Source organism: Notolabrus celidotus, chromosome 7 (assembly GCF_009762535.1).
Source record: "Notolabrus celidotus isolate fNotCel1 chromosome 7, fNotCel1.pri, whole genome shotgun sequence".
Classification (NCBI taxonomy): Eukaryota; Metazoa; Chordata; class Actinopteri; order Labriformes; family Labridae; genus Notolabrus; species Notolabrus celidotus.
Genome location: NC_048278.1, coordinates 6,959,986 through 6,984,919, shown reverse-complemented (window position 1 = coordinate 6,984,919; position 24,934 = coordinate 6,959,986). Strand labels below are relative to the sequence as shown.

The following is a 24,934-nucleotide window of genomic DNA, read 5'->3' as shown; positions in this document are numbered from 1 at the left end:
AATAACTATTCTTCACATATTGGAAGGTGATTTTTTGTCTTATTTTGTCAGAAACTGTTTACTTCCTGTTTTTCAAATTTTGGCAGAAGCTAACTGTCTCCTTTTTTAGCTAGGTTAGAATAGTCATCATCAGAGACTCTCTCCTTGTGTTCATCTCAGTAAGGTGAACCAAAAAGAGTACCTGTAAGTGTGTTTTTATCTGGTTATTTGACTTAAACAGCCAAGGCATCAACTTTAAAGAGGTTAACTGTAAACTAGCTGGTAGTATTTACACTGATCATGTTAACCGGGTTGTGCCTGTTAGTTATAGGGCAGCTCAGCCTCTGACTGAACTCTTAAATTCATTTAAAAAAAAATTATTTTCTTTCTCCAATTTGTCCAAACCTACTCTCTTTTTTCTTTGTAGCTATATTTAAAAAGTCTAGTAATAATACCTATTAAATCAAGCCAGATTTTTCACCTAAGATGAAACATGTGTAACCCATTCAGATGCTTCACCATCAAACTGACAAGAACATATATGTGTGCTTTCAAGAATCTTTTCCAGTCATAATTCATCTGTAAAGCATCTCACTCTCTGCCCCAACATACTTTAACACTCAAAGATCCTTGGACAAAGATTAGGTTCCTTTTTTCCGTGGTTAGGGCGAAGCATCTTTCTGCTCTTTCTGAAATCCGTTAGTGTGACATTTGTCTTGGTTCACAGTTTGATGTCTGCAGAGCTGAAGCCTCAGTCCAAGTAAGAGGGATGGCTTTGATCCAGAGATGCTGACAAGCAGATGAAATTTACAGCCATGGTCCCCTGCCTCCACATCCTGATTCTAATTTCCACCACCATCAGAGCCCTGCACAGACACTTATTACCAGGCAGGACATAAAACATGCCAGTTTCTCAGCCCAGCCCCCTTCATCCCAAGAGATAGCAGAGGGAAGGACATGGAAAGGAAAGAATGACAGTTAAGAGTGTGCACCTACAGATGGTATTTGTTTACCTCTCAAACCCCTGTGATCAGCCAATCACTACAAACTCAGTGTGCATCCAAACACTGTAAAATCAACTGGGCTGGATTTTTTTTTACATGGGATCCCAAAATTCAGAGAATACCATGTTTCCTTACACAGTTCTTACTGTACCCTTTATTCACTTCAACTACAAAAGGTACCAGGCCTTAATTTGAATCAGGCTTATATAAGAGGCAGGCCTGTCTTTCTTATTCTCTCTGTTTGATCATTATAATGAGGTTTTGACACAGGGCCTAGTTTTAATCCCCACCAGTTTGCCCTATTATGAGTGTTACATTTACTTTTATTACAACTCAACACTACAAATATTTATTTCTTATTAAATTGCTTCTTTTGGGACTTACAAGACACAGTGTGGATGGAAAATACAGTCAGCCCTGTTCCCCTGCCTGGACTTGGGATCACCCTTTCCTTGTTTTTGTCAGTAGCTTCTAGCTTTTTATGCTTTCTTTATCACTTTGAGATTTGCTTTGAATGTAAAAACGGGTACTGTGTAGGGAAATCCAGTATCTCAAATGATCTAATCCAGTTGTATTCCCTCTCAATAACCTTATTACAGATTCAATGAAAAGTTTAATCAAGTTACCTCATATATATTTGTGATGAAGTCAGAACATTTTCCAACCTTTAAAAAAAACAGGTGAAATTTCGAGGTGGAGATGGGTGTTAGTGAGATGTGAGAAATCTACATAGCAAGTTTGTTAATTCAATCTGCTCTGACTCAGTTTGTTCACAGCTTTTCTTCAGCATAAAAACAAAGGTTTTACTAACACTGTGAATGTTCAAAGGCAATCGGTGCAATAATTTCAGGATGACACACTTGAGAAATCAGTGAAGTGTAAAATATGCTGATTGCATTGGGACTGGAGCCCAAACATCATCTAATAGCTCTCAACCATCTTGCAAATTCAAAATTAATCTTAGTTTCCTATAGGAGCCAATATGTTATACAACTATACACAGTAACAGTCATACACAGTAGGCATTTTTTAATAGCCTCATAATAGTCTTGCATATATTTATTGGCCATAAAGAAGGGGCAGGGGCGGGGGGGAGGGGCTCATGGTGGGTCTGAAAATAGAAAGTTGAAGCACTCTTCAAGTTTGAGCAGAACAAGGGTGGGCTGTTGTATAACAGGGCTTTTACGATGGCATTTCACTGGATGGCTCTCACCACACCTTCTACTCAGCAGCATTGCAGGGGTATAAATCTTTGAAGACCTGCAACCTGCGTCACACACGCACCCACCACTGAGCCTGTCCCACCCAGTTGGTGGGCTGGAGAGAGATGGGCTAATCAGAGATAACCAAGAGGGTCCAAGGTCCTAAGGTCTAGGACTATGTGTGTATTTAAGTATGTGTGTAAGTGTGCAGGGCACAAACAGGGTACAAAGATCAACATCCTGTACAGCGGCAGGTAATCCATCACATCTTGTTCATGCACATCTGCACTGTGGCCCTGAGGAGCAAAGACACCAAGACATCAAGGTCAAGGTGACATTGCTTCTCTTCTGGTCTGTATTGGTCCAAAGTAATACTTTTACAAATAAATCAAAGTGAAAAATGATTTTCTCACAGCTAGATCACATGCTTGAGGAATATTTATATCATTACATTGGTACTTAACATTGAACCATACAGGTTAATATATAAATTATTGTTTCTGCTACTGCTTACATCAATGTTTACGTAGAGGTAGCACAGTGCAGGAATACTCAGAAGTAAAAGCTATAGCAGTATAAATTTAAATGACATAAATATACAGGTATTAGCATTAAAATATGCGCCACAAGTAAAAGTACACAGACCTCAGTAGGCCAAATTTCAGTAAAATTTCATATTACATTAATTTATTATTTAGTATGGCTTCATTATTTTGTGCATGTTACTACACTAGGCAACATGTAAGGTCTTGAATGATTGTACATACTGCTGGGTAGCCTCTGAATAATCCCCATGAGATTAATAAAGGCTTATAATTTATAAAATTACATCCTAGTTGATCTGTTGTAAACATTTTGTTATATTGATTAATATTGTAACACTACTTTGAGTCTGCAAAGACAAACCGAAGACATCAGCAAAATCAAGTAAAGTTATTTTCCTCTGTAAAGATGTGCACAAGGAGTATAAGTACCTCCAGATTGCACTTGCAGGTAAAGTGCTGGAGTGATTGTGCTTTGTTACCTGAACCCATTAATATTAATCTTCAATTAACACCAATCAAATATGGAGTATGTATAAGTACTGTAGCACATAACGTGTTTTAAGTTTAGCATCCTGCACCACCCCGTATGGTTGTCCTGTTCTAAGAAAGTGAGTGTTATAAATCAAAAAATCACACAATGAAATCATGTGCAGCCTCATTAATGTCAAGTCTTTATTGATATGGTGTCATACAGCAATGCATAAGACATAGTAGCAGTAAAGAGAATAGCATGTCACCTACATTCAATCCCTAAGCTTCTGTAATCATGGTCATTCTAATAAACGCTAGTAGAGAGAAAATGATTTAACGCCCCACTGGACAGAATCATACACATCACACACATGGCCAGATAAAAGCTGCTGGTGTTTTAAGGCATTTTACTTCCTACAGTTTTTGCTCTATGGCTAAATCTTGATTGTTGGTTTTTGGATTGGTGGCGAACTGTATTGCCAGAAAATACTTTCTTTTTCTATGAAGTAGTGTTGCATGTGCACCTAGAAAGGTTTGGCAGTGCTGCAGAAGTTGTAGTGACATTTTTTCTCAGACACCAAGTTTAACTATTTTGGTTTACAGTGGAAAGACAAAGGCTTGACATTTGCAACCATCAACCATTCAACCATTGTTATATCTGTATACTATAAAATGCAGCTTGTATTTGTAAGTTCTTGTCCATCTGAGTTTTTCTTCTGCTTTACACTGGAAATCAGTGATCTGTTCAGCAAAATGCCCAGCTTTCAGTTTTGCTGCCTCAAAAGTTCTTCCAGTTATGATAGGCCACTGTGTAGAGCTCCAAACACACTCACTACAGTACTAAGATGCTTATCTCAAGCCTCAGGTAAAACAACATGAACTTGATCTAGAACAGTCTGTGTTACAATCAGTGTTTTTTTGTTTTCAGTGTGAGTGCAGTTTGTCGGGGCGAGGAACGCCTGCACTAGCAGCAGGAGAAGAAGAAAGCTGTGTTAAAGTTGGCAGTGCACAAGCAGAAAAAGAACTATAAGTTTCTTATACTGAAGGATATCTAGTGGTGAGGTCATACTACAACAGACATTTGATCCAGTCATGGCCACAGTTACAAAGAAAGAGGTCAAGTGGTTTCTAACACATCTGTGTCTGCCAGGTTCTGACTGACTCTGTGTTGTTTTGTGAGTGTAGGTGGTATTGGTTTTCCTCTGGCGGAGTGATATGGTATGGATTCTGGGGCTCAAAAAGCATCATCAATGGCACATAGGGAATGGTGTTATAGACGCGTACGTTAGGCTAAACCAAACAGATCATACAGAATCTTGTACATTTGTGCTAAAGCATAGTCAGTCTTCTAATGACTGGAATATTTCTAAAGCAAACTTTCTTTTTTGTTGTTGCATTTGCTGCATTTTTCCTTCTTTCTTCACTTTTCCCTTTCCCTGTATCCCTTATTGTCCAAACGCTCCAATCATTACCAAATAAGGTAGCTTCACATTCTTATTTAAGTGCTTTGACAATGATCTTTCCCTTGCATGTCCTTTGCAGAGATCTATAGGCTACCTACTTCACATCCTACATTACCATTTATAACAGTAGTCTAAACTCAGGCCTACAGGCTAACAAGCACTCTATTACAGTTATAAATCGGCGCGGTGCATGATGATGCTCAGCATGGTAGAAGGTTAAAAGGAAGGCATGAGCCGACTTTTAACCCCAAACAAACAACAAATTTGTGTCGAAATAGCAATGGATGGATTCCGTGCAAGCATGACATCTACACATACCATGCATATTACACTCCATTAATACATTAGTCGTCATTTGTTTCAAATCTCATTTAAATAGCTACAGTGGGAAGTTTAAAAGGAGTCAGTACTTGATTGATTTTTATCCACTCCAAACTGTCATGCAGAGTGGACCAGGCTTAAGCCAAACCACGGATCAGAAAAAATTGTGCAAGAAGAGAGTCAAGAAGTTTGCTAATCAACTCCTTTAGTAGTAAAGATGCTTGAAGTAATGCCTCTGATATAGCATTGTTTACTTTGGCAGGTTTCCTACATCTGTAGACTGTGTGCTTCCTCACTTCACTGTCAGAATCATTTTTGTTTTTGTAAGAGACATCTTACTAAAAGCAGCTTTTCAATCTTTTGTTCTTTAAATGTACCGACATGCTTCCAATGGAATGTGTTGAGAGTACCTCACAGCTTGTGGTGGTGGTGATTTATCAGAGATGTTATCTACTGTGTTTTAGTATCACTTAATGATGTAACAGTTGTCCAAAGTGTGAAAAACCAGTTGATTATATATCACTCCTGTAAGAGATGCTACCTTAGTGCTTGTTATTGTCAGATGTTGAGATTGTGATGGGGGAGAGAAGGAGAGAGAGAGCAGATGATTTGTGCTGTCGTATTGAGTGATGGTTACATAAGTTGTAATGGATTTCCTTTGGGGGACACGTGGGGGACAAAGGGGGATGGAGGAGGAATAAACCCATGTACAACAAACATCTAAACCCTGCACTCAAATCACCTGTGGGTATACAGAACAATAGTTCACAAAGAAACCACGATGATCTAACTATGCCTTAATTAGAAGGAGATTCTTCAGAGATCCCCTCAGGTGCTTTGAGTGAAGGCTCAGGGTTTGTTTTAAAATGGGAGAAGAAGAAAGGTCTGGGTTTGTGGGGTTGAGGGAAACTTCAGGGGGGTGAAAAACAGGCTTACAGTAGATTCTTAGTTTTTCTGATTGGTGGGGATGTCGCTGGGGTCCTGCTGCTTCTCCGTCTTCTTGGTGGTGATCACTGTCTCCTCGTACACTTCACGCTGGGAGACCTTGGCACCTGACTTGCTTTGGTTCAGCTCTTCATCCTTCTTGGAGCTCTTGCCAGAGCTGCCGTAGATACGGGTCTGGTAGTTGTAGCTTTGCCCCATGCTGGCGCTCATGGAGGTGCCGGGATAGGAAATTCCAGTCCCAATGCGGGTCTCCTCCCCTTCAAGCAATTTCCTACAGAAAAGATGATGGACGGATGGGTTAAGAAAGGATCAATGCTGCTTTTTGACTTCTGTGTAGCAGAATATCAATTGGGTTATCAGAAATATAAAATTTACTACATTTTAAAAGGGGAGTATACCTGTAAGCTGCAATTTCAATATCTAGTGCCATCTTGACATTCAGTAGATCCTGGTACTCCCTCAGATGACGAGCCATCTCACTCTTAGTGGACCTCAGCTCGTTCTCCAGCTCTGCCATGCTGTCCTAAAGAAAAGAAAATCAGAAAAGGCAAAGTAGGACAGATTTAACGATATTTTCCCCAAGTATTACAAATTATTGTCCGTGACCAATAAAAAAAATACCTACCATCCAAACAAAGACTCTGGTCTGTGCTTTTCTTAACAAGTGCATCGTCTGAATATTAGAGTCTATTGTTAACAAAATTGGTTGAAATGTTTGTCCAGAGTACATATTCTCAATAAAGGGTGCCGAATCCAACACAGCAGCGGTATAAAGCGACTTATTTCGAGCATTTACTCTAAGTGGGCGTTGTCAGATGCAGCTGCTGAGTGCGCGCTCCCAGGGGAGAGAGTTTCAGCACCACGGACAGAGCCCCATCCACAGCAGCTGCTCCTGAAATTATCATAAGCTAACATTCACTCCTAATAAGAAAAACATCTATACACTTTATCCGTTTGAAAGCAAACTTTTGTTGTGCTATAATTTACTCGTTTCCTCTGATCATTTCAGAAAGTCGTTAATTGTGATTACCTGGTAGTTTCCAATCTCCCCATTGTGCCTGTCCTCCATCTCCCGCAGCTGCTTTTCTAGAGACTCGTTGGTTCCCCTCAGACTCTCTATCTCGATGGTCTTGGACTGCAGCTGCCTCCTGAACTCGTTCATCTCCTCCCTGCTGGCGCGGATGGCCTCGTTACTCCTGGTGGCCTGATCGGACAGGTCGGCGAACTTTGTCTTGTACCACTCCTCGGCGGACTGCAGGTTCTTGGACGCCATGGACTCGTACTGGCCTCGGATCTCCTTGAGAGCTGAGGTGAGATCCGGCTTGGACACCTCCATCTCAACAGACACCTGCGCGGCCTGGATCATGTCCATCAGCTCAGCCACCTCCTCCTCGTGCACCTTTCTGAGGAAGTTTATCTCGTCCAGCAGGGATTCCACCTTCTTCTCCAGGTCTAGGCGCACCATGGTGGCATCATCCACGTCTTTCTTGAAAGCCTTGAGGGTGGCCTCCGCCTCCTCCCGAGCATGGAACTCCTCTTCGTACTTTCCGCGGAGCTTCTGCAGGTCTTCGTCGATACCATCCCTCTCGATGAGGAGTTGGGACTTCTCCCCGTTCACCTCATCCAGCTGGGAGCGCAGTTCACGGATCTCCTGCTGGTAAAGCTCGGCCAGGCGGGACGGTTCGGTCTGCCTCTGGCGCAGCGTGGTCAGCTCAGTCTCCAGCACTTTGTTGTGCTGCTCCAAGTTGCGCACTTTCTCGATGAACATTGCAAAGCGGTCGTTGAGACCCTGCATTTGTTCCTTCTCATTGGTGCGGACGATTTTAAACTCATTGTTGAGAGCGCTGCTCTGGGTCAGGTCGAAGGTCTCGAGCGGCATCGCCGAGAAGGCGCGGCCACCAGACTTTCTGTTGTAGGAGCCCATGGGTGCTGCGGAGCTCCGGGATGCAGAGGAGGACCGGTAACCTCCTCGGGAGGACATGCTCATCCCACTCCGGGATGGAGAGGAGGCATAACGAGGAGAATCCCCGAAAATCTTCCTGTAGGAAGAGGAGGAAAATACTTCAGATCCGTAGCTCATGTTGGCTGGTATGGAGACAGAGCAGCGCAGTGGGCGCGCCTCCTTTATATAGGGGGAGCAACCCAATCACTAATTAATGCCGGCTGGTAGCATCCGGACTCATCACGTCAGGTCGCCGCGTCCAGAGTGTATGAGAGTCAAAGAAATCATATTTCTTCATATGAAACTCCAGAGCTCATTATTAGTTTAAAGTGGGGTTAGTCAGGATGTGCGCAGTTGACGCTCTCCTTTGTGTGGAGCAGATGGAGCTGTCCTCCTTGGCGCAGTGCTGATGCGTCAGTGTTTAACCGCGTGTGAGTGAACTTAAACTTTACAATAATATCAAAACATACCTTCCAATGTGAAAGATTTAGACATCAACACGAGATCAAGACAGAATATGGAGTTTGAAAGCTGTAAAAATTATTAAAAAAGATATTCTTCTCTAAATCTAAGTTCACATCAGTTGTACAAGTGCACAATGGAGATTATAGGCAGAATGATGACTGTGCACTTAACTTTATACTTTTATTAGTAGTTTTTTGCATCGTTGAAACTGGTGGTAGCTGTCAACTTACATTATTAAGTTCCTCTAAATCATTAAAGTGACTGTTCATCAAACATCCTCCACATCTACAATTATTCCCAAAAGTCATGAGCTTCAAACTTTTTAATTTGTGCACCTGCTGACAAAAGTGCATAGTTTTTAATGAAGGATAATTGTCAATTTTTCGGTGGAAAAAGAGACATTTATGTCCCCGGTTTGCCTGTGAGGTTCATGTGTAAGTTTGATTTAATAGTAGAACAAGCTTGAGGCCATTTAATTTAAGTTTAATTGTAAATTTAAAGTTGATATTCATTAGTTTGGTGTATATTAAGTTTTCTTCGATGTCTTTAACCACAGCTTCACACTCAGGTATTTGCTGCCCCCTGTTGTCAATTTGCAGAACACAGCAAGAAAACTCAAGCATTTTAAATACATGAAGAATGTGATCCCTTCATACTGAGTTAATGTTTAATAGTAAACGAAGAAAGGATGATGAACTTCTGGATGTTTTATTCTCAGATGAATTGATAAGTGAATAACTTGAACATATAGATGAGTGATATCAGTTTGTTTTTTTAAAGGAGACAAATCACCATCGAACTCATCCACACATGCAGCACCATAGAGCTTTGGCACAGGTCTCTCATCTTGTTCAGGTGCCAGCAGAGTGTCTCTGCTGACACTGTTGACCTAAGGAGGTGCACGGTTCATGTAAAATGATCAAACCTGAGCCAAAGAGATGCTTCTGAAACATCCTGAAGATCTTCTCTTCTCTTCCTTTTTTTTCTTCTTTCGCTCAAAATGTGTGCTCAAATATTAAAAGGTTTGTAAACATTGCAATGAAATACAAAAGGAGAATCTCATTTTGTCATGCTGACAATGTAAGAAGCATGCTGAAAAAGAAACCACAAAGTACATGAAGCTCTGTCCAAAATGAAAACGATTGAAGGGGAAGTACAATTCTTCTTCTTTCAGGAACTGATTTTATTTCTGCATCCCCTTAAAAAATACATTATTTATGGGAGTGTTACGAAAGGGGATAAAGGCCACAAGCAATTTCTTTTAAGTTCTGACTTTATTCTCAGAATTCTCACTTCAATTTTTGTTTGTAAAACTTCTAACTGTGTTTGATGAAGTCTGCATTCTGAGACGAAATTTCAAAGTCAGAGTACTTTTGAAAGTAAAGGCAGATTAAAGTCAAATTACAGAAAAAATCCAGCAATGTAAATCTTTTCTGTTTTATTAGTTGTTTATTTTCAAAAGGTTTAACAGACTTGTGACTCTTTTTGTAGTCCTCTTAAATTTGGACAATGAGAGAGGAGAATGAAAATATAATCTCTTGAATGCGAACATAGTCTTACTGACAATCAGTCAACACTTCAAGCTACAGTTGTTGTTTTATATCAGACACTGAGACATTTTCCAAATAGCCAAATGTCACACTTTAAGAAACAGAAGTAGAAAGAAGCCCTTGTAGGTCTAATAATCAAACTCTGTGCATGTGTACTATATTTTTGTATCGACTATACATTGTATGTTGCCTTTTAATTCAAGTCTGCTACAAGCTTTTACTTCACATTTTACAGATTCATTTTTGGATTAAGAGTTTTCATTAAAAATTAAAACAATAGCTTTACACTTTTAATCTCTTTAAAGAAATACTGTAGAGCTTTCACTTTGTCACTAATTAGCCATTGGTCACTCAATTGTTTAGGTTTCTGTTTTACCACAAGGCAAAGATTAAAGAGAATAATGCAAATGCATTTCACAGAACTTGTCTCTTGTCTTTGTCACCATTAATCTTCTCATAGCTCCTTAAATGAAACTCAGCCCTTTCCCCGGGTTGGAATACACGGGAATAAACCAGTTTCACTCGTGTCAATCAAGGGTGCTTATCAAACTTTACTCATATAGCATTCCATAATAGAGCCACTATATGAAGAAGTATTTCTGCACTATTCTGTTGCTTCTGAAAAGGGAGCTGATGACTTCTGCAGCCACTGATGGCTCAGATGAATCTGCATCCACACAGATGTAAATGTAACATATATTATATCATCCTTTCTTTGTGTGTTAACCTTCAACTGTCCAATTTTCCCATTTTAAACCTGTCCTCCCTTAATGCTATGTTTCAAAGGTACAGTGCATAGAAACGGGAATACATAACAGTATTGCTCCTGTGATGCATGATAAGTATGATCCTTCCTTTATCAAGTAATCTTTACAAAAAAAAGTGCATGGTGTGTAGTTTGTTCATTCTGTGCTTACTGTAGAAATCTTGCAGAGCAAGATGGTGGCCTCCACGGAAGGAGACCCGCTCCTTATGTAAATACACTACCAGTCAAAAGTTTGGAAACACCTTCTAATTAAGGGTTTGTATTTATTTAAATTATTGTAAACACTGTAGATTAATACTGAAGACATCAAAACTATGAAAGAACATATATAGAATTATTGAATGAACAACAAAGTGTTAAACAAAGCAGAATATGTTTTATATTTTAGATTCTGTAAAGTAGCCCCCTTTTTCCTTCATGACAGCTTTGCACACTCTTGGTATTCTCTCAGTCTGCTTCATGAAGTGGTCTCCTGGAATGGTTTCTAATTAACATGAGCCTTGTCAAGAGTTCATTTGTCGAATGACTTGCCTTCTTAATGTGTTTGAGACCATCAGTTGTGTTGTTCAGAGGTAGGGTTAGTACACAATGGATAGCCCTATTTGACTACTGTTGTAATCCATATTATGGTAAAACCAGATTATTTTATAGTTTTGATGTCTTCAGTATTAATCTACAATGTTGAAAATAATTAAAATAAATAAAAACATTAAATGAGAAGGTGTGTCCAAACCTTTGACTGGTAGTGTATAAAAGGCTCATTCTTGGTCATCAAAACAACACACATTTTAATTAAAGATCATGCAGTTCATTTAGAGGTGATACTGATGTCTATAATTCTCCACCGGAACACCCATGGCCATATCTTCAGCCCGTGTTAGAGGTTTTTGAAATGAAGAATACGTATTGTTTGAAATGTTCTCCCTGTTTCCCACTCTGCCCAAACATACAAACATTCACTGTCCAACCTGAGAAAGGGTGTTGAGCTACGCAACGTTTGTTTCATTCCAGATCAACATTTCAAACTAAGGTGTCTGTGCTTGGAATAACTTAGTTGCTGTTTTCATTCCATGGTATAGTTTTCAGAGATTTCAAGTAATGGTTTCTAAATAAACATAATGTAACCAACTGTACTTCTATGTATTCTTGACTGTACTCATGCTTTGTGAAAATACAACGTTAAGAGATATATTTTAAAAAGTACTTTGAATACTTAACTATTTTCAAAAGCAAGTTCTCTGTGAATTTAACTCAAGTAATAATCTGACAGAGCAACTTTCACTGGTATTAGAGTAATATTTGACCTGGAGTATCTCTCCTTTGACCTAAGTAATGAAGCTGTGTACTTTGTCCACCACTGCCTATCTTAAACATACTAATGATTGTTATATTCAATTTCTGTCTGTTCTGCTAAATTGTACACACTGCACCTTTAAAGGAAATATATTTCTGTTTAAACAAATATGTGCAACTAGTACCATCTCATTATTGTAGCTTGAGTAGGTTACATAGGTGCTCTTTTCAGTATTTGTGTCCAAAGAGGAGAATTAATCCTTGTTACAAGATCAAGGCATGCCATTCATCCTGCCATTCATCCTATAGGTGCGTCTCTGTGAGCAGATCACAGACATAGATCACAGATCATAGACTGTATAAAGCAGATGCAGAACTTCAGGCATCACGTGTCTGTGCCACGACGACAGTTAGTCCCGCCTCCTCCTGACAGACAGCAGGAGACTCCGCCTCCTCGACGTCTCATAACAACAGCTGGCAGTATAGCAGGGAGAGATAGCAAAGAGCAGGCAGAACAGAGCAGGAACAATCATCTGCTGCTTGGCTGTACAGTGCAGACATCACCGCTTTTCGCTGCAGCTTTCTGTAAGAAAAACACACCAGCGACTTCTCCGAGTTTCACACGGCTCACGGCGCATGCTCAGACTAGCTGACAGTGCAGTTGTTTGATTCAGGAACTGAGAGGTGAGTACAGTAAGGACTGTCAGAAATGAAAGCTGATAAATCTGTCCTTGTACTTTGGTGCTTTTGTTGTTGTATCAAAGCCAGCTAGCCTCGCTCGGAGCACAACTTATTGTGTTTTTTATGGATGTGAGAGGAAAGAGCTGTGCGTCGGAGGAGCTAGCTGGTATAGTTACGCACATAAAGGACGTTGTCTTGTGCGTAACCCCAAACAACGGTTAGCACAGTCACTAGTTGTAAAGATACTTTTACATCAGCTGTAGCTTAATCCTCAGTGTACACAGCAGGCGTCGTGGAAAAGCCCTGTGTAATGTTTTAGTTAATGTAATGCGTAAAAAGCATCCGAGACAGAGTGACAGTGGATGTTTCTGCAGCTCTGTTGTGATAAACGTCGACCCCCTCTCTCCGGACTAGCCCAAGGCAACAAAGCCCCTTCCAACTTCAGTGCAGCCTCTGTTCTCTTGCCGTGTGCAGAGCAATTGTGCTGCTTTTCTTTGATTCTTGCAAAACCAGATCACCTATCAGACCCAGGAGCCATGAAAGTGTGGGCTGAGGAGGTGTCACAAAGAGAAAATGCGAAAAGTGCATCAGATAGACTTTCTAACAGGTTTATTCGGTGATGCATTAATCCACAGAGCAGATTCATGCTTTAGTGCAACACTACACAATATGTGCAAACCAAACACAGTAGAGTACATTTTTCCTATAAAGCTGTAAAGTCAACACGGAAGACAGTGTTCTTAGACTCTGCTGCAGTGTCAGTGGCTCTGTTGACAGTTCTTCTCTCCCCCGTGTCTGAGTCTCATTTGCATTTCAGCTGGCAACAAGAAGAAGAAAGCTGACCTCCTGCTTTTCCTTCCTGTATCCGAGCCTCTCTAGTGTCAGCACAGGGGGGAAGAAAAAACACACAACTCTGACCATTTAACAGAAAAGGCCAAGACTAGGCTTAAAGACTGAGCTTCATCAGCCAAGTCACAGATTTTTCTTCTTTTTGGTCTTAGCTTGTGTGTTTGTGTAACTTGCAAGACTTCATTTTATGTCAACACAGCCGCCAATGCAAAATATTCTCAGCTGTCATGTTTTGGGCTCTGCTGGTTGACTGTGTCTGTAGAGCAGATGATTGTTTTCTCTAGGCTGTGTACAGTGTTTGCTCTTAATAATTGAACAGTAGATCTGGTGATCTGACGACTTACGTGTGTTTATCCTGCCTCGTCGTCTGCTCACCCAGCATGCTCGGTGTTTGGGAGCACCACGGGAAAGTCCCTTATTGATTTACCCTCATTGATTTATTGTTTGTGATGTTACTTAACACTGTTTACCTCCTCTCTTTACTGTCACAGCACAAACATATCCAAATAGTTGTAACTAAATACAGTCAGGATGTGTCTAAGTTTATCATCCAGTTAATCTCGTCCCTGCTGACAAGAGAATGACTGCTGAACATGATTTTAGAATCAACATTACCACACCACACTGTCATTAATGATTTATAATCTATTATTGAAATAAAAACACTGAATTTGGGGTTTTGTCTGGGATTGCATGAGAAAGAAGTTGACTTCTCATGATGTGTTCCTCTCCATCTCTCCAGACTCTGAACGGTTTTGAAAATGACAACTTCATGGAGCGACAGACTGCAGAACTATGCAGACATGCCTGCAAACATGGACGGCCTGGCAATGAAGAAATACAGAAGAGAGGCATACCACAGGTAAGAAACACATGTGGGGGTACTATGTGCATTTCTGTTCATCCAAAACGACTTCCAGATGGGACACCTGAGCTTTTTATGGTGTAAACTGAGCAGCCAGAACAAAAAATGTTACCCCTCTGTTACCCAACTGATGTGTTGCCAAGACGTAAACTCTGAAGGAAGTTGAATAATTACAAACACTCAGAACATTTGTCACAGCAAAAATGCCTTTGTTATGTCCATGCATTGCAACAAATGCTAGATCTGAAGCCATGAAATATAAAGAATGCAGAACAACAAAGAAGGGTCGCACAAAACTCAGATTTCAGTGAGTCACATTTTTGCAAGACAGCCTAGACTAAAACCTCAAAAATACTTGAATTTACGCTACCAGTCAAAAGTCTGGAAACACCTTCTCATTCAAGGGTTTGTTTTTATTTTAATTATTGTAAACACTGTAGATTAATACTGAAGACATCAAAACTATGAAAGAACATGTATGGAATTATTTAATGAACAAAAAAGTGTGAAACAAAGCAGAATATGTTTTATATTTTAGATTCTGTAAAGTAGCCCCCTTTTTCCTTCATGACAGCTTTGCACACTCCTGGTATTCTCTCAGTCTGCTTCATGAAGTGGTCTCCTGGAATGGTTTCTAATTAACATGAGCCGTGTCAAGAGTTCATTTGTAGAATGACTTGCCTTCTTAATGTGTTTGAGACCATCAGTTGTGTTGTTCAGAGGTAGGGTTAGTACACAATAGATAACCCTATTTGACTACTGTTGTAATCCAGATTATGGTAACACCATATTATTTCATAGTTTTGATGCCTTCAGTATTAATCTACAATGTTGACAATAATTAAAATAAATAAAAAACATTGAATGAGAAGGTATTCAAAGTCATGACTGGTAGTGTAGAATACCAGACCTAATGTTGTGATGTGAGGCCTAGATTAAGGAACCAGTAACCGAAGGGCATGAAGTGTATCACTTGATAAAATGAAAATGTGAGTACTTTCTTCATGCTGCTAGCCCTGCTGTCCATCCACTTCTTCTTTACTCTCACTGGCGTTTAAACCGATGGTTAGTAACCATCAGAGAAACTGCTATTGTGTGCTCAAACAGTGGTTAACAGATTAACGACTGCAGAGTACACAGTCTTTAATGGCTCCAAGTCCTCTGCTAATCATCAGTCTAAGCAGCACTGAGCAGCATGTTTTTAAGTAGTACATTTCCTCATAGTGACAATACTTCAAGTGAAATCATTGCTGCTTTCCTAGAATTTGCAATCCTCAGTAGGGATTGCTCAGACTTTGGTGAAACAGAAGCTTGTAGTGTTCGTTTCACTGAAATGATACGAGTCATGAAATCAATTATGGGACTGCTGCTCAGCTTTAAACAGATTGTTTTCAGCTGAACTTTTAATGTTTCTCCTTCACTGTGTCTCTACTTTATTGACATTTTAAAAAAGTGAAATGTTGAAAACAATCATAAAACTTGCACATAGGTAAGTGAAGGTTGTATGTATATATCTTGGTGTTTACCAGCTCTGATCAGTAAGGTTACAATCAGTTTTGTCCCTGACTCTGCTTCTTTACATCTCATACTTTGTGTCACTGACTTCAGCAGAACCCTCACTGTGCTCTGTCATGATGACAAACCTATGTGATCTTGACCTGGCAGAGAAAGCTGGCTTTGCTGCCTCAGATTGAACACACAGTCCTCTGTGTGTTGGGTGGGGTTTTCAGGCTGTTATGAAAAATTCCGCCCTGCCTCCTGGCAAAATGTCACCAGGCTGTTGAGGTCATGGGAGTGAACGCTCGAATCCAACACTTGTAGTCAACTTAAAGGCCAAAGAAGCCCTCAAAATTTACTTCAGATCAATTTGATTATATCAACCCCTCACTCTTAATGCACCAGCACAACAGCAAAGTCTCACCATAAACACCGTCATTGTTACTGTAACCTATGACCAGAGACGCCCTGTGGCTGTACTCGCAGAGAGGCCGATGTTAGATGAGGGTTTTCCTTGTTAAAGCAATAAAACGTTTGTCGCTGTTCAATGTTTAACTCAACCTAAGACATGCATATCCACTGGGCACTGCTGCTCTTTCACACCCTTATGTAATATGCAACGCTCACAGGGTTTGTGAAACTGTCTCTCTTCTGTTAGCTGTGTGTGCTGTGCTGACATAAGTCACCCAAGCCATGATCTCCTCTACCTCCCCCGCCCTCTCCAGAAAGATAAATGCATTAATCATACATGCAAAGAGCAAAAAGATACAGAGAGGTTGCACAAGATAGTTGGGACAGTAGTTTTTTTTACATTAAGTTTAGAAAAGTTCAAATTAGGGAGACATGAAAGGTGACCTTCTGTTTATCTCCCTGAAAGACCAAAGACTCTTCCTCCAAAGTAAGAGCTCAGCTTCAGCAATGCAGCCTGATAGCGAGCTGTGTCTCGCATAGCAGGGGACTGACGTCTCTGCCCGGCACAGATAAACTCTCTATCACAGAGAGTGGAGTCACTGTCTTCATAAGATTAGAGAGCAGTGGAAAAAAATCTGGCCCGCTGATGCACAGCTGTGCTCCGATAAAGTCAAAGTTGTGCAGGGATTCTGTTGAAGGTGTGGTGCTATTTGAAGCATTAGTGTTGCAACTTGTCAGAGGGACCAAAGTTGAGGTTGACTCAAGTAAACCAGCCCCCCCCCACACCGCCACCCACCCATTGTCAATACTGTTGATTTAGGAGCGGCATGATCTTCCTTATCAGTTGTAGCTGGCTTCTACTATACCCCCTGCTATGGTTGGGTAATGGATGGCATGGGAAATGAGAGCAGCACAACAAAATACAAAAGACTTTGATTTTAATCCTGTGCTGGGAAAGGCTTAGCTTCACTATGCTTTGCTGACAATGAAGGGGTACTTTGTTTTGATTGCTGGGGACAACTTTGGAAACAGAATTAGGCCACGGTTATCTGCATTTCATAAGCCACTGGACACCTACATAAATTAGCATGACTAATCACGAAATGTTGATATTTGTACCACTGAACTGATAGCTTTAAATGATTTAGAATGAAAGGTTGACTTTCTGAAAGTTGAAGTCAACCATCTGAACTTTTTCTTTGTTTTTCTCAGATCATCTGACCTAAACTGTGAGATTATTATTTGCCCATAATTGATTGCTTATTCTTGCTGACTTGAGTAATTTTACTTCTTTAATTTCCTCTGATTTGATCAATTTACCTTTACATACTTACCCAAATACATACTCCAAGCCTTCCTCTGATAAATTAAAAATGACTTCTACAAAATCAACCCTGTTTTATCCCTTTACAAGTAATGACATTTTAAAGTAATGGCTCCATAAGGTGCATCCTTGTATGATAAATGATACCATTAGAGAAACTGGCATGGTGTTTACACTGAATAAATCTCTGTGTGGTTATCAGCTGTGGCTCTGGGTCGGGGCTTGCTTGATTCTACCTGACTTGTGATTGTTCTGGATGTCTTTGAAGGCCCGCAAACATCATGCCGCACAACAACAACCCTAACTGAGAGCACACAACAACAGAGAATGACGCGGAATGGCCACAATCATTTTTGCAACAAGTCAGAAAACGTCTGAATGGCAAGAAAGCAAAGAGAGAGAGGGGTGGGGGCATTGTTTGTGGGCCAGTGCTGCCCTGTGCTGCGAGAGCAGGTCACAGTCAAACTGAGGTTTAATTTCGCGCAGAATGCATCGCCAGTCGTCTGTTGGACTAAGATCTAAATGGGAACTTGTTCACTATGGATCTGCTTCCAGGTATTTAACAGCTAATTAAGATATTAGTCAGGATGCGAGGTCACAGATTACCGACAGTAGTTGTCGCTTCTGTGTTTGTGTATCAGATTGCTTTCCTAGTTAAATATCTGACGTGTCGTTGTTTTGACATTCCCTTTTTTTTTTCGTCTTTCCTTGATTCACATCTTACTAGAGCATGATAGATATTGACTCGTGTGGAAATGTCCAGGAGCACAGCTACACATTGACTTGAATCACTGATGTAGGAGATAAGCTGTGTGGGTCTGTGCCAGCAGTCACAGTTAAGCTAGCAGTGTGTGTCTGTCTGTTCTGTTGAAGCTGTGTCAGCCAGGCTATGTAAACACTGTCTATCACTGTGGGCACCGCGGACCCTCGGTCTGCAGACTGATTTATGAGTCAGCACAGGCGGTCTGTTTCCTAGAAGGTTCATTTCCAGAAGTCTGCTGGCTTTTATTTGTCCCCAGATTTAGACTTTTGTTTCACGTCCTCAGGTTTGACCTCCTGCTGACTTTTAAGTGTTTCTTAATAATTCTTAGATCTTGTTATAAAACCTTCGATTCTAGTGCCACACTACTCTGTAATCGCAGGACGCTACTTTTAGTAAGAGTTGAAATATTTCATTTAGAAAGTGGTCAGTGTTGTATGATAATGTAGAATGCAAAACTGTATTTATTCAGATTTATTTATGTTCTTCCTGTTCCTGTAATTCCGATTATTTCATGTCTGGTGACCTTAGCTGTAGTGTTAATTTTTTCCACTTTCCCTGAATTGGATTTTCCAGTCACAGATAAAAACATACACATTTTAAAACATCAATAAAAAAACACCAGTGATGAGAAAAATTGCTCTTAATATGACTGTAACAAAAATAAACAAGCTCTCAACAACTTCCTGTCGCTGATGTACAACTAGAAATGAAGTGGAATAATCATCATGATAGGATTTTAAGCACAGCTTTGAAGTCCCGTATTTGTAAAATGTTATCTTGCAAGAAATGTGCTTGTGATTTCCTTTTTCAGGGTGTTTATTTCGATAGCTTTAGTCAAATCACACTTTATAACCTGCCTTTTCATGAATTAAACCGAGCCCCATTTAGTTATGTTGTGTCTCTTTTGAGTTCTAGCAGTTTTTTAGTCCGTTTCAATGAAGCATAAAAATGTACAAAAAAATTACTTAATATATCTTTAAACTGGGTAACACCAGTCTGCTCAGTTCACAGTGTTTTCATCATCATCTTTGATTGTTAATCTTGTTTTTTGACATTGTGCTTTTACTAAAACAGTTATTTACTTGTTTCCTCCAGAGTGTTTGTCAACAGAAGCTTGGCGATGGAGAAGATTAAGTGCTTTGGCTTTGATATGGATTACACTTTAGCAGGTAAGCTGCACACATTCATCTCGTCTATCACCAGCAGCTCTGCAGCGACACAGTTGCTCTATCGCTCGCTTGATCTTATATGGAAATTAAGTTTCAGTTACTGCCTACAGCCTTTAACATGTTAGGATTTGAATGTTAATGTCAGCTTCTTGTCATTCATTTCATGTCTTTTGGGTTTTCTGATCAGATTGAAGTAGCATTAAATGTTTTGGAAATCATAGATTGATAAGTGTTTTAGATTAGGGGTTCCCAAAGTGTGGGTCGGGACCCCCTGGGGGGTCGCGAGACAAGAAATCGGGGGTCGTGAGATGTCTTGCAGAATGTTTATTTCTTTAAGTTATCTAAAATTAGTACATTTTACCCATTATAGTAAAAAATATTAACAAAAATAGTAGCTAAACTTGAAATAAAACCTTGAAAATAGAAAATGTAATGAGTTTTCTGCCTTTCTTTGTTGCCAGATGACTCCTAAGTTTAGGGTTAATGAACAGTTATGTATCAAAAGCATCAGTATCAGCAGGTTAATTCATAATGGCACATGAAACACAGCCACATGTTCATGTAGGTAGGCTAATTGTCTGCAGACCAGCTAAATTAAGCCACATTAAATCACTTTGAGGGACAGTGGGGGTCGCAAATCTTTGGCACGTATATTTTGGGGTTGCGGGCTGAAAAGTTTGGGAACCCCTGTTTTAGATGACTACAGTTCCAGCCCTACAAACCAACTTCTGTACTTAAAATTTACCATTTGGCTACTACTATGAAGCCCAAGTCAACTATGGTTCTAGATCATAAGTTAACATGTATTGCACTTGAATTTATCCAAATTGATTACACATAAAAAACACTTTTGGTGTAACTTAATCCGAAAATGTTGTCGATATTGAGGTAAATTGGTATTTTTTGGAGGTATGTATTGTACATATTTTATGTTGAGTCAATCATACAGTATGAAAAGTAGATATGTAGTTGTTAAATCTGATGCATGCTTCGTGGAGGCTTTGACTTCTGCAGAATACCCTACTTCCATCTCTATATTTGGCATTCTTAGTATTTCCACAGATCTGCAGCTTGTTGTCCACAAAGCACCACTGTATTGAGGTCCTCGCCCGTGAGACAATGAGCACACTTAAACCTTTTGATAACAAAAAGTAAAGTGTAGCTCACTGTGAAGTGGACTGTATAAAGACACTACTGACCAGTAAATATGCCTGAAATATCCAGATTCCTTGCCACTTTGTTCTGTGACTCAGCTCCACTTTTCGGTCTTCCCGTCTCTATAAATATTCCCTCCCTGACTATGAAAACAGGTCAGGTTTGTTTGTTGAGTTCACCAGCGATGGCTTCTTTGAGACTGGGGATCACTGGTTGTCCCTGCCTGTCTCTGTGCCCCCGTCCCCGCTCATGGTGCAGGGATTTTACAGACGCTCAGCTGTTGACATGACTCTCTTTATGGGAGCTCATAACCAAGTGCTAATGTTTGCTAGAAGCATGGATATCATGTATCTGTTGGAGGGTGCTCAGGTTGTGACCACAGACAGACTCAATCAACTCCAGTGGTGTCACAGATAGGCTGCTGCTTAACCACAGCACCTTGGCTCACTGCAGTGTGTTTTTAGAGGGTGTGAGAGGCAGTTCAGAGGTGCGACGTGTTCCAAGTATTGTTTTTTTCTAAAATTGGACTTGGGGTTTTGGATGGAAATATCTTCTTCTTTCTTCTTTATTTATTTAATCAGGTAAAAGACTCTTTGAGATTTAAAACCTCATTTTCAAGAGTGACTTGGCCAAGCACAAAACAGGTTACAACACACAACGAGCACACAAAACAACACAAATAAAATACGGTCACAGTTTCACATGGTTACATGATTACACAGTGCAATCACAGGATCCAATTGAGCTTGTTTCTCTGTCTTTTATGGTTAACTTGAATTCCCCCAGAGTTACAAGATGTGTCAGTTTCAAGTCCTTCCACACATTATTCCAGGTAAACGGGGCTGAAAATTTAAAAGTCTTTTTGCCCAGTTCAGTTCTGTCTCTCGGGACCTACAACTGTCCTGAGAGCGCAGGCCATATCGGCTGAGGTTTCTACACGTGTACACACATGTATGTAGGGAGAAGTAAAAGAATAGATTTATAAATAAAAATCAGCCAGTGAGAGAGTCTACGACAGTACAAAGATGACAGTGTGCAACAGCGTATAAGAAATATAATGTATTGTAAAAACAAATGTGATTAAGGTAAGTTGTATACAAATGCAAGGCAATTAAAATAACAACATTTAACTTAATGCAGCGATCTGCTTCTACAATATTTAGCATTTGTATCGAAAATTGAGAAAAAAGTGTCCCATCCACCCATCTGTTACTGAGCGCAGTTTAGAAGCCTCCGAGCCTACAGCTATGTGTTCCCGACTGGGAGTCACGTCAGTCATGTCCTTATTTGGGCAAAAACTTGTAATCTTAATATCTCCTGAACCATCATGTTAGAAACAAATTCATTCCCGTACAGTGTGTGCTGATAGAGAAATTAGCTATGTAGAGCCAAGCCTTTTTTTGAACCAGGCTGTAAACATGTTTATTAATGCTGCAAAGATCGTCTTTTTCCCATTCATGTCTATGTGGTTTCTGGTGTTTCTGCAGCCAGCCTCAAGCGGATTCTCGATGAATTGTAGTTTATAACACTTCCGCATGGGCTTCATAGTTTGAGACCGGAGGTTGCCATTTGATTCTGACGCAAAAAACAGGAAAAAATGTAATCGTTTCATTCTTATACATCAAAAGAAGTCAAAAGCAGAATAAGTAGGATTCATCAGCTCCTTTTTGTAGACTCACAGTTCAGAGCTGAGCTCTCCTTCCAGCAAGAAAAGATCAACAGGAGTTAGACAAACGAGAATGTTACTGAGAAAAGTCAAGTGTTATTTTGTAGATATTGTCCTGATGGTTTTAGTACACTTCCTCACAACCCCTTTCCTAGCCAGATTTTGTGTCAATCCAACGGAAGCCAAGCTTCATACGGCCTGCTGTGGCCTCTCTAAGAGCCAAGAAATATACACAGCCATGAAACTAGGTCGACTTGAGGCCCAACCTGTGCACCGTTGCCCAAGGGCGGGGGTGGGGGGTACACACACCACTTCACAAAATGATGCCAAAACACACTGAAATGAGCAAATCAGAAAATGCAAGCGGCTTTATTTCAAACATTAGTTTTTCTCGTGTAATAACCCGTTTGAATATCACGACTAAATAAGCAACAGGAAGGTTTAAAGTTCAGGGAGAAATCCTTCAGTGTTAGTCAGTCTGCTTTGTTAGGGTTTTGTGTGTCTTGCACTTGCAGACTCTGAAAAGTTCCCATCACCTTTTTGTGACAGATCTACAAGACGTGAAGCTTCATGTGAGTCTATGAAGAGAGTTTGAACATGGGGCAATGATGCACTGACAATAAAAGAAGCAATCTTCAGTAGTTTTCACCCAAACCTATGAAGAAAAGCTTTGGCGTCTTTATTCTGAGCCTCTGGAGCTGAAACACTTCCACCTGTTACAGTTTGTGCACACACCGCATGTATTGAAAGTATTCTGTAAGACTTTCTAACCTAAATCAATATTATCTTTGACAACATTGCTTCATCTGTTTTCTGTGCCCCAAAAAAAGGGAACATGTGATAACCTGCAGAAACGTTGCTCAAACACACGTCTAAGCCCAGATTGCATTGAGATACAACCAGTTTTGTCCTAGTTTTCCACACTTTGGCTGGAACGTGGGCCCCCGAGGCTGTGGGGTAGATTGTCTCATTTTTCTACAACATGCTTGATAGTTTGATGAATCTGTGACAAAGGCCTACAAAAGCTTATTAGTGGCTACAGATAAATTAAAATAGATTGACATGGTTCAGATAAAGTCCTTGTGTGGGGAAACTTGATTTGGGTTTAGTGGTTGATTAGTAGTGGAGTGCAAGTTGTTTACGTTGTGTGTGAGGGGTGCATGTTACATTTAGGCCTGAGGTAACCTGGCCTATGAACTCAGGAGACACACACACGCTCCTCAGCAACTGATGCAGCAGGAATATAATTAACTGAGGAGTGAGGACAATATCATTTGAGATCCAAAGTAACAGATACTCAGAGCTGAGGCCACTTCTCCCCTCTGACTTAGAGAGATAGTGGTTTATGTGTGCATGTGTGCATGTGTGTGTACATGTACATACTGACAGTGTGAGAAACACAAGAAGGGGCTTACAGCAGGGGAACAAGGTCTCCTATATGAATCAGAAATGCAACAGAGTCAAGGACTCAACAATAACACAACTTCTGGGCTGCACACAAATGCTGCAAACATGAGTTTTCAGTAACCTCCTTCAGAAACTGGTCATGAAACTTCCCATGACTGGAGATTCCAGTGTGGCGTTCTTGGAAGGAAATGGGACTGCTTCCTCAGCCTTCAAACGTGAAATAGTAAGAGGCGTTTTGAATTACGTTTGACAAGGGTACCATGTAGGCCAGCAGGGTCATGTATCTGTGTGGAGGGTTTTCGGCTTGTTGTTGAAGTCGCTGAATTGGTTTCAGGGTCATTAAGACTCTTCTAAAAATAATAAACAAGTTAAGTGATTTGTAGATCTGGTAACTTTGTTCTGCCTCATGAGAGAGTTTGACACATGAGAGTTTGACTCATGAGGGAGTTTTCTTCTCTGAGCTTATCTCTGGTCTGAGATAAAAACTATGATGTTATGTATGTATGTGTACTAATCAAATGAAGTCACATGTGAATCAAAATCTGCTGACATTTGTCGGTAATTTTGGATCAGTTGCTTCCACTTGATCAAACCACACCCAGAGTCTTTATGGATCATGCTCACAGGGATTAGTCATTTCAAATTTTTAACATTCTATGCAACATCTCAAACTCTACCTTCTTATTTGTCCTTTCCTTACCACACATACAGTTTACATTCTGCCTTTAAATCATTTAAATATGATTTGGTTAAGGTTTGAATCTTAAAGCTCCAGTGAGCGACTTTTGGCTTGTGTTGATTTTGGTGCCCTGTGTAAAGTTAGCTGTACCTTTTATCTCTTTAAAGCTTTAAAGCTCTTTAAAGAAACATTTATTGGCATTGACCCAGTCACAGTGTTGACAGGCGTTAGAAGTGTTATTACCCGCATTTTTATGCATCACTCAAACATACATTAAAGACTTGATTCTGATTGGTCAGAACCCCATAAAAACAGTTATTGATTCTGAAAAGCAAGACAACCAGATCACACACATTAGATCAAATCAATCCACGGAAAGGAGTCTGACATGTTTCTAAAGTTTAGGATTTCACCTCTTCCTGTTGACAATGTGGCTTTCCAAGAGCATCAGTAAAAAATAGGAATGTCAACAATTAATCGAGTATCAATTAATATATTGTTAAGAACTTACTCAAACACATT

General features: G+C 40.1%; 2 protein-coding genes across 3 annotated transcripts in view; one reads left to right on the top strand and one right to left on the bottom strand.

Moving 5' to 3' along the window:
• Window positions 1-3,378: 3,378 nt before the first annotated feature.
• On the bottom strand, window positions 3,379-8,245 carry inab (internexin neuronal intermediate filament protein, alpha b). The gene is made up of 3 exons (XM_034688462.1): window positions 6,961-8,245; window positions 6,329-6,453; window positions 3,379-6,201 (listed from the first exon to the last, which is right to left on the bottom strand). The coding sequence occupies exons 1-3, from the start codon at window positions 8,008-8,010 to the stop codon at window positions 5,931-5,933; spliced, it is 1,446 nt and encodes a 481-aa protein (XP_034544353.1). The 5' UTR covers window positions 8,011-8,245; the 3' UTR covers window positions 3,379-5,930.
• A 4,151-nt stretch (window positions 8,246-12,396) lies between these two features.
• Window positions 12,397-24,934, top strand: part of nt5c2b (5'-nucleotidase, cytosolic IIb) — a 29,987-nt gene continuing 17,449 nt past the window's right edge. The window contains exons 1-3 of one of the 2 annotated variants that reach the window (XM_034688456.1): window positions 12,397-12,630; window positions 14,219-14,338; window positions 19,432-19,505. In XM_034688456.1, coding sequence (XP_034544347.1) covers window positions 14,238-14,338; window positions 19,432-19,505 — 175 coding nt within the window. In that variant the 5' untranslated portion in view covers window positions 12,397-12,630; window positions 14,219-14,237. The remainder of the gene's footprint in view (window positions 12,631-14,218; window positions 14,339-19,431; window positions 19,506-24,934) is intronic. The other variant, XM_034688455.1, reaches the window with a different exon arrangement.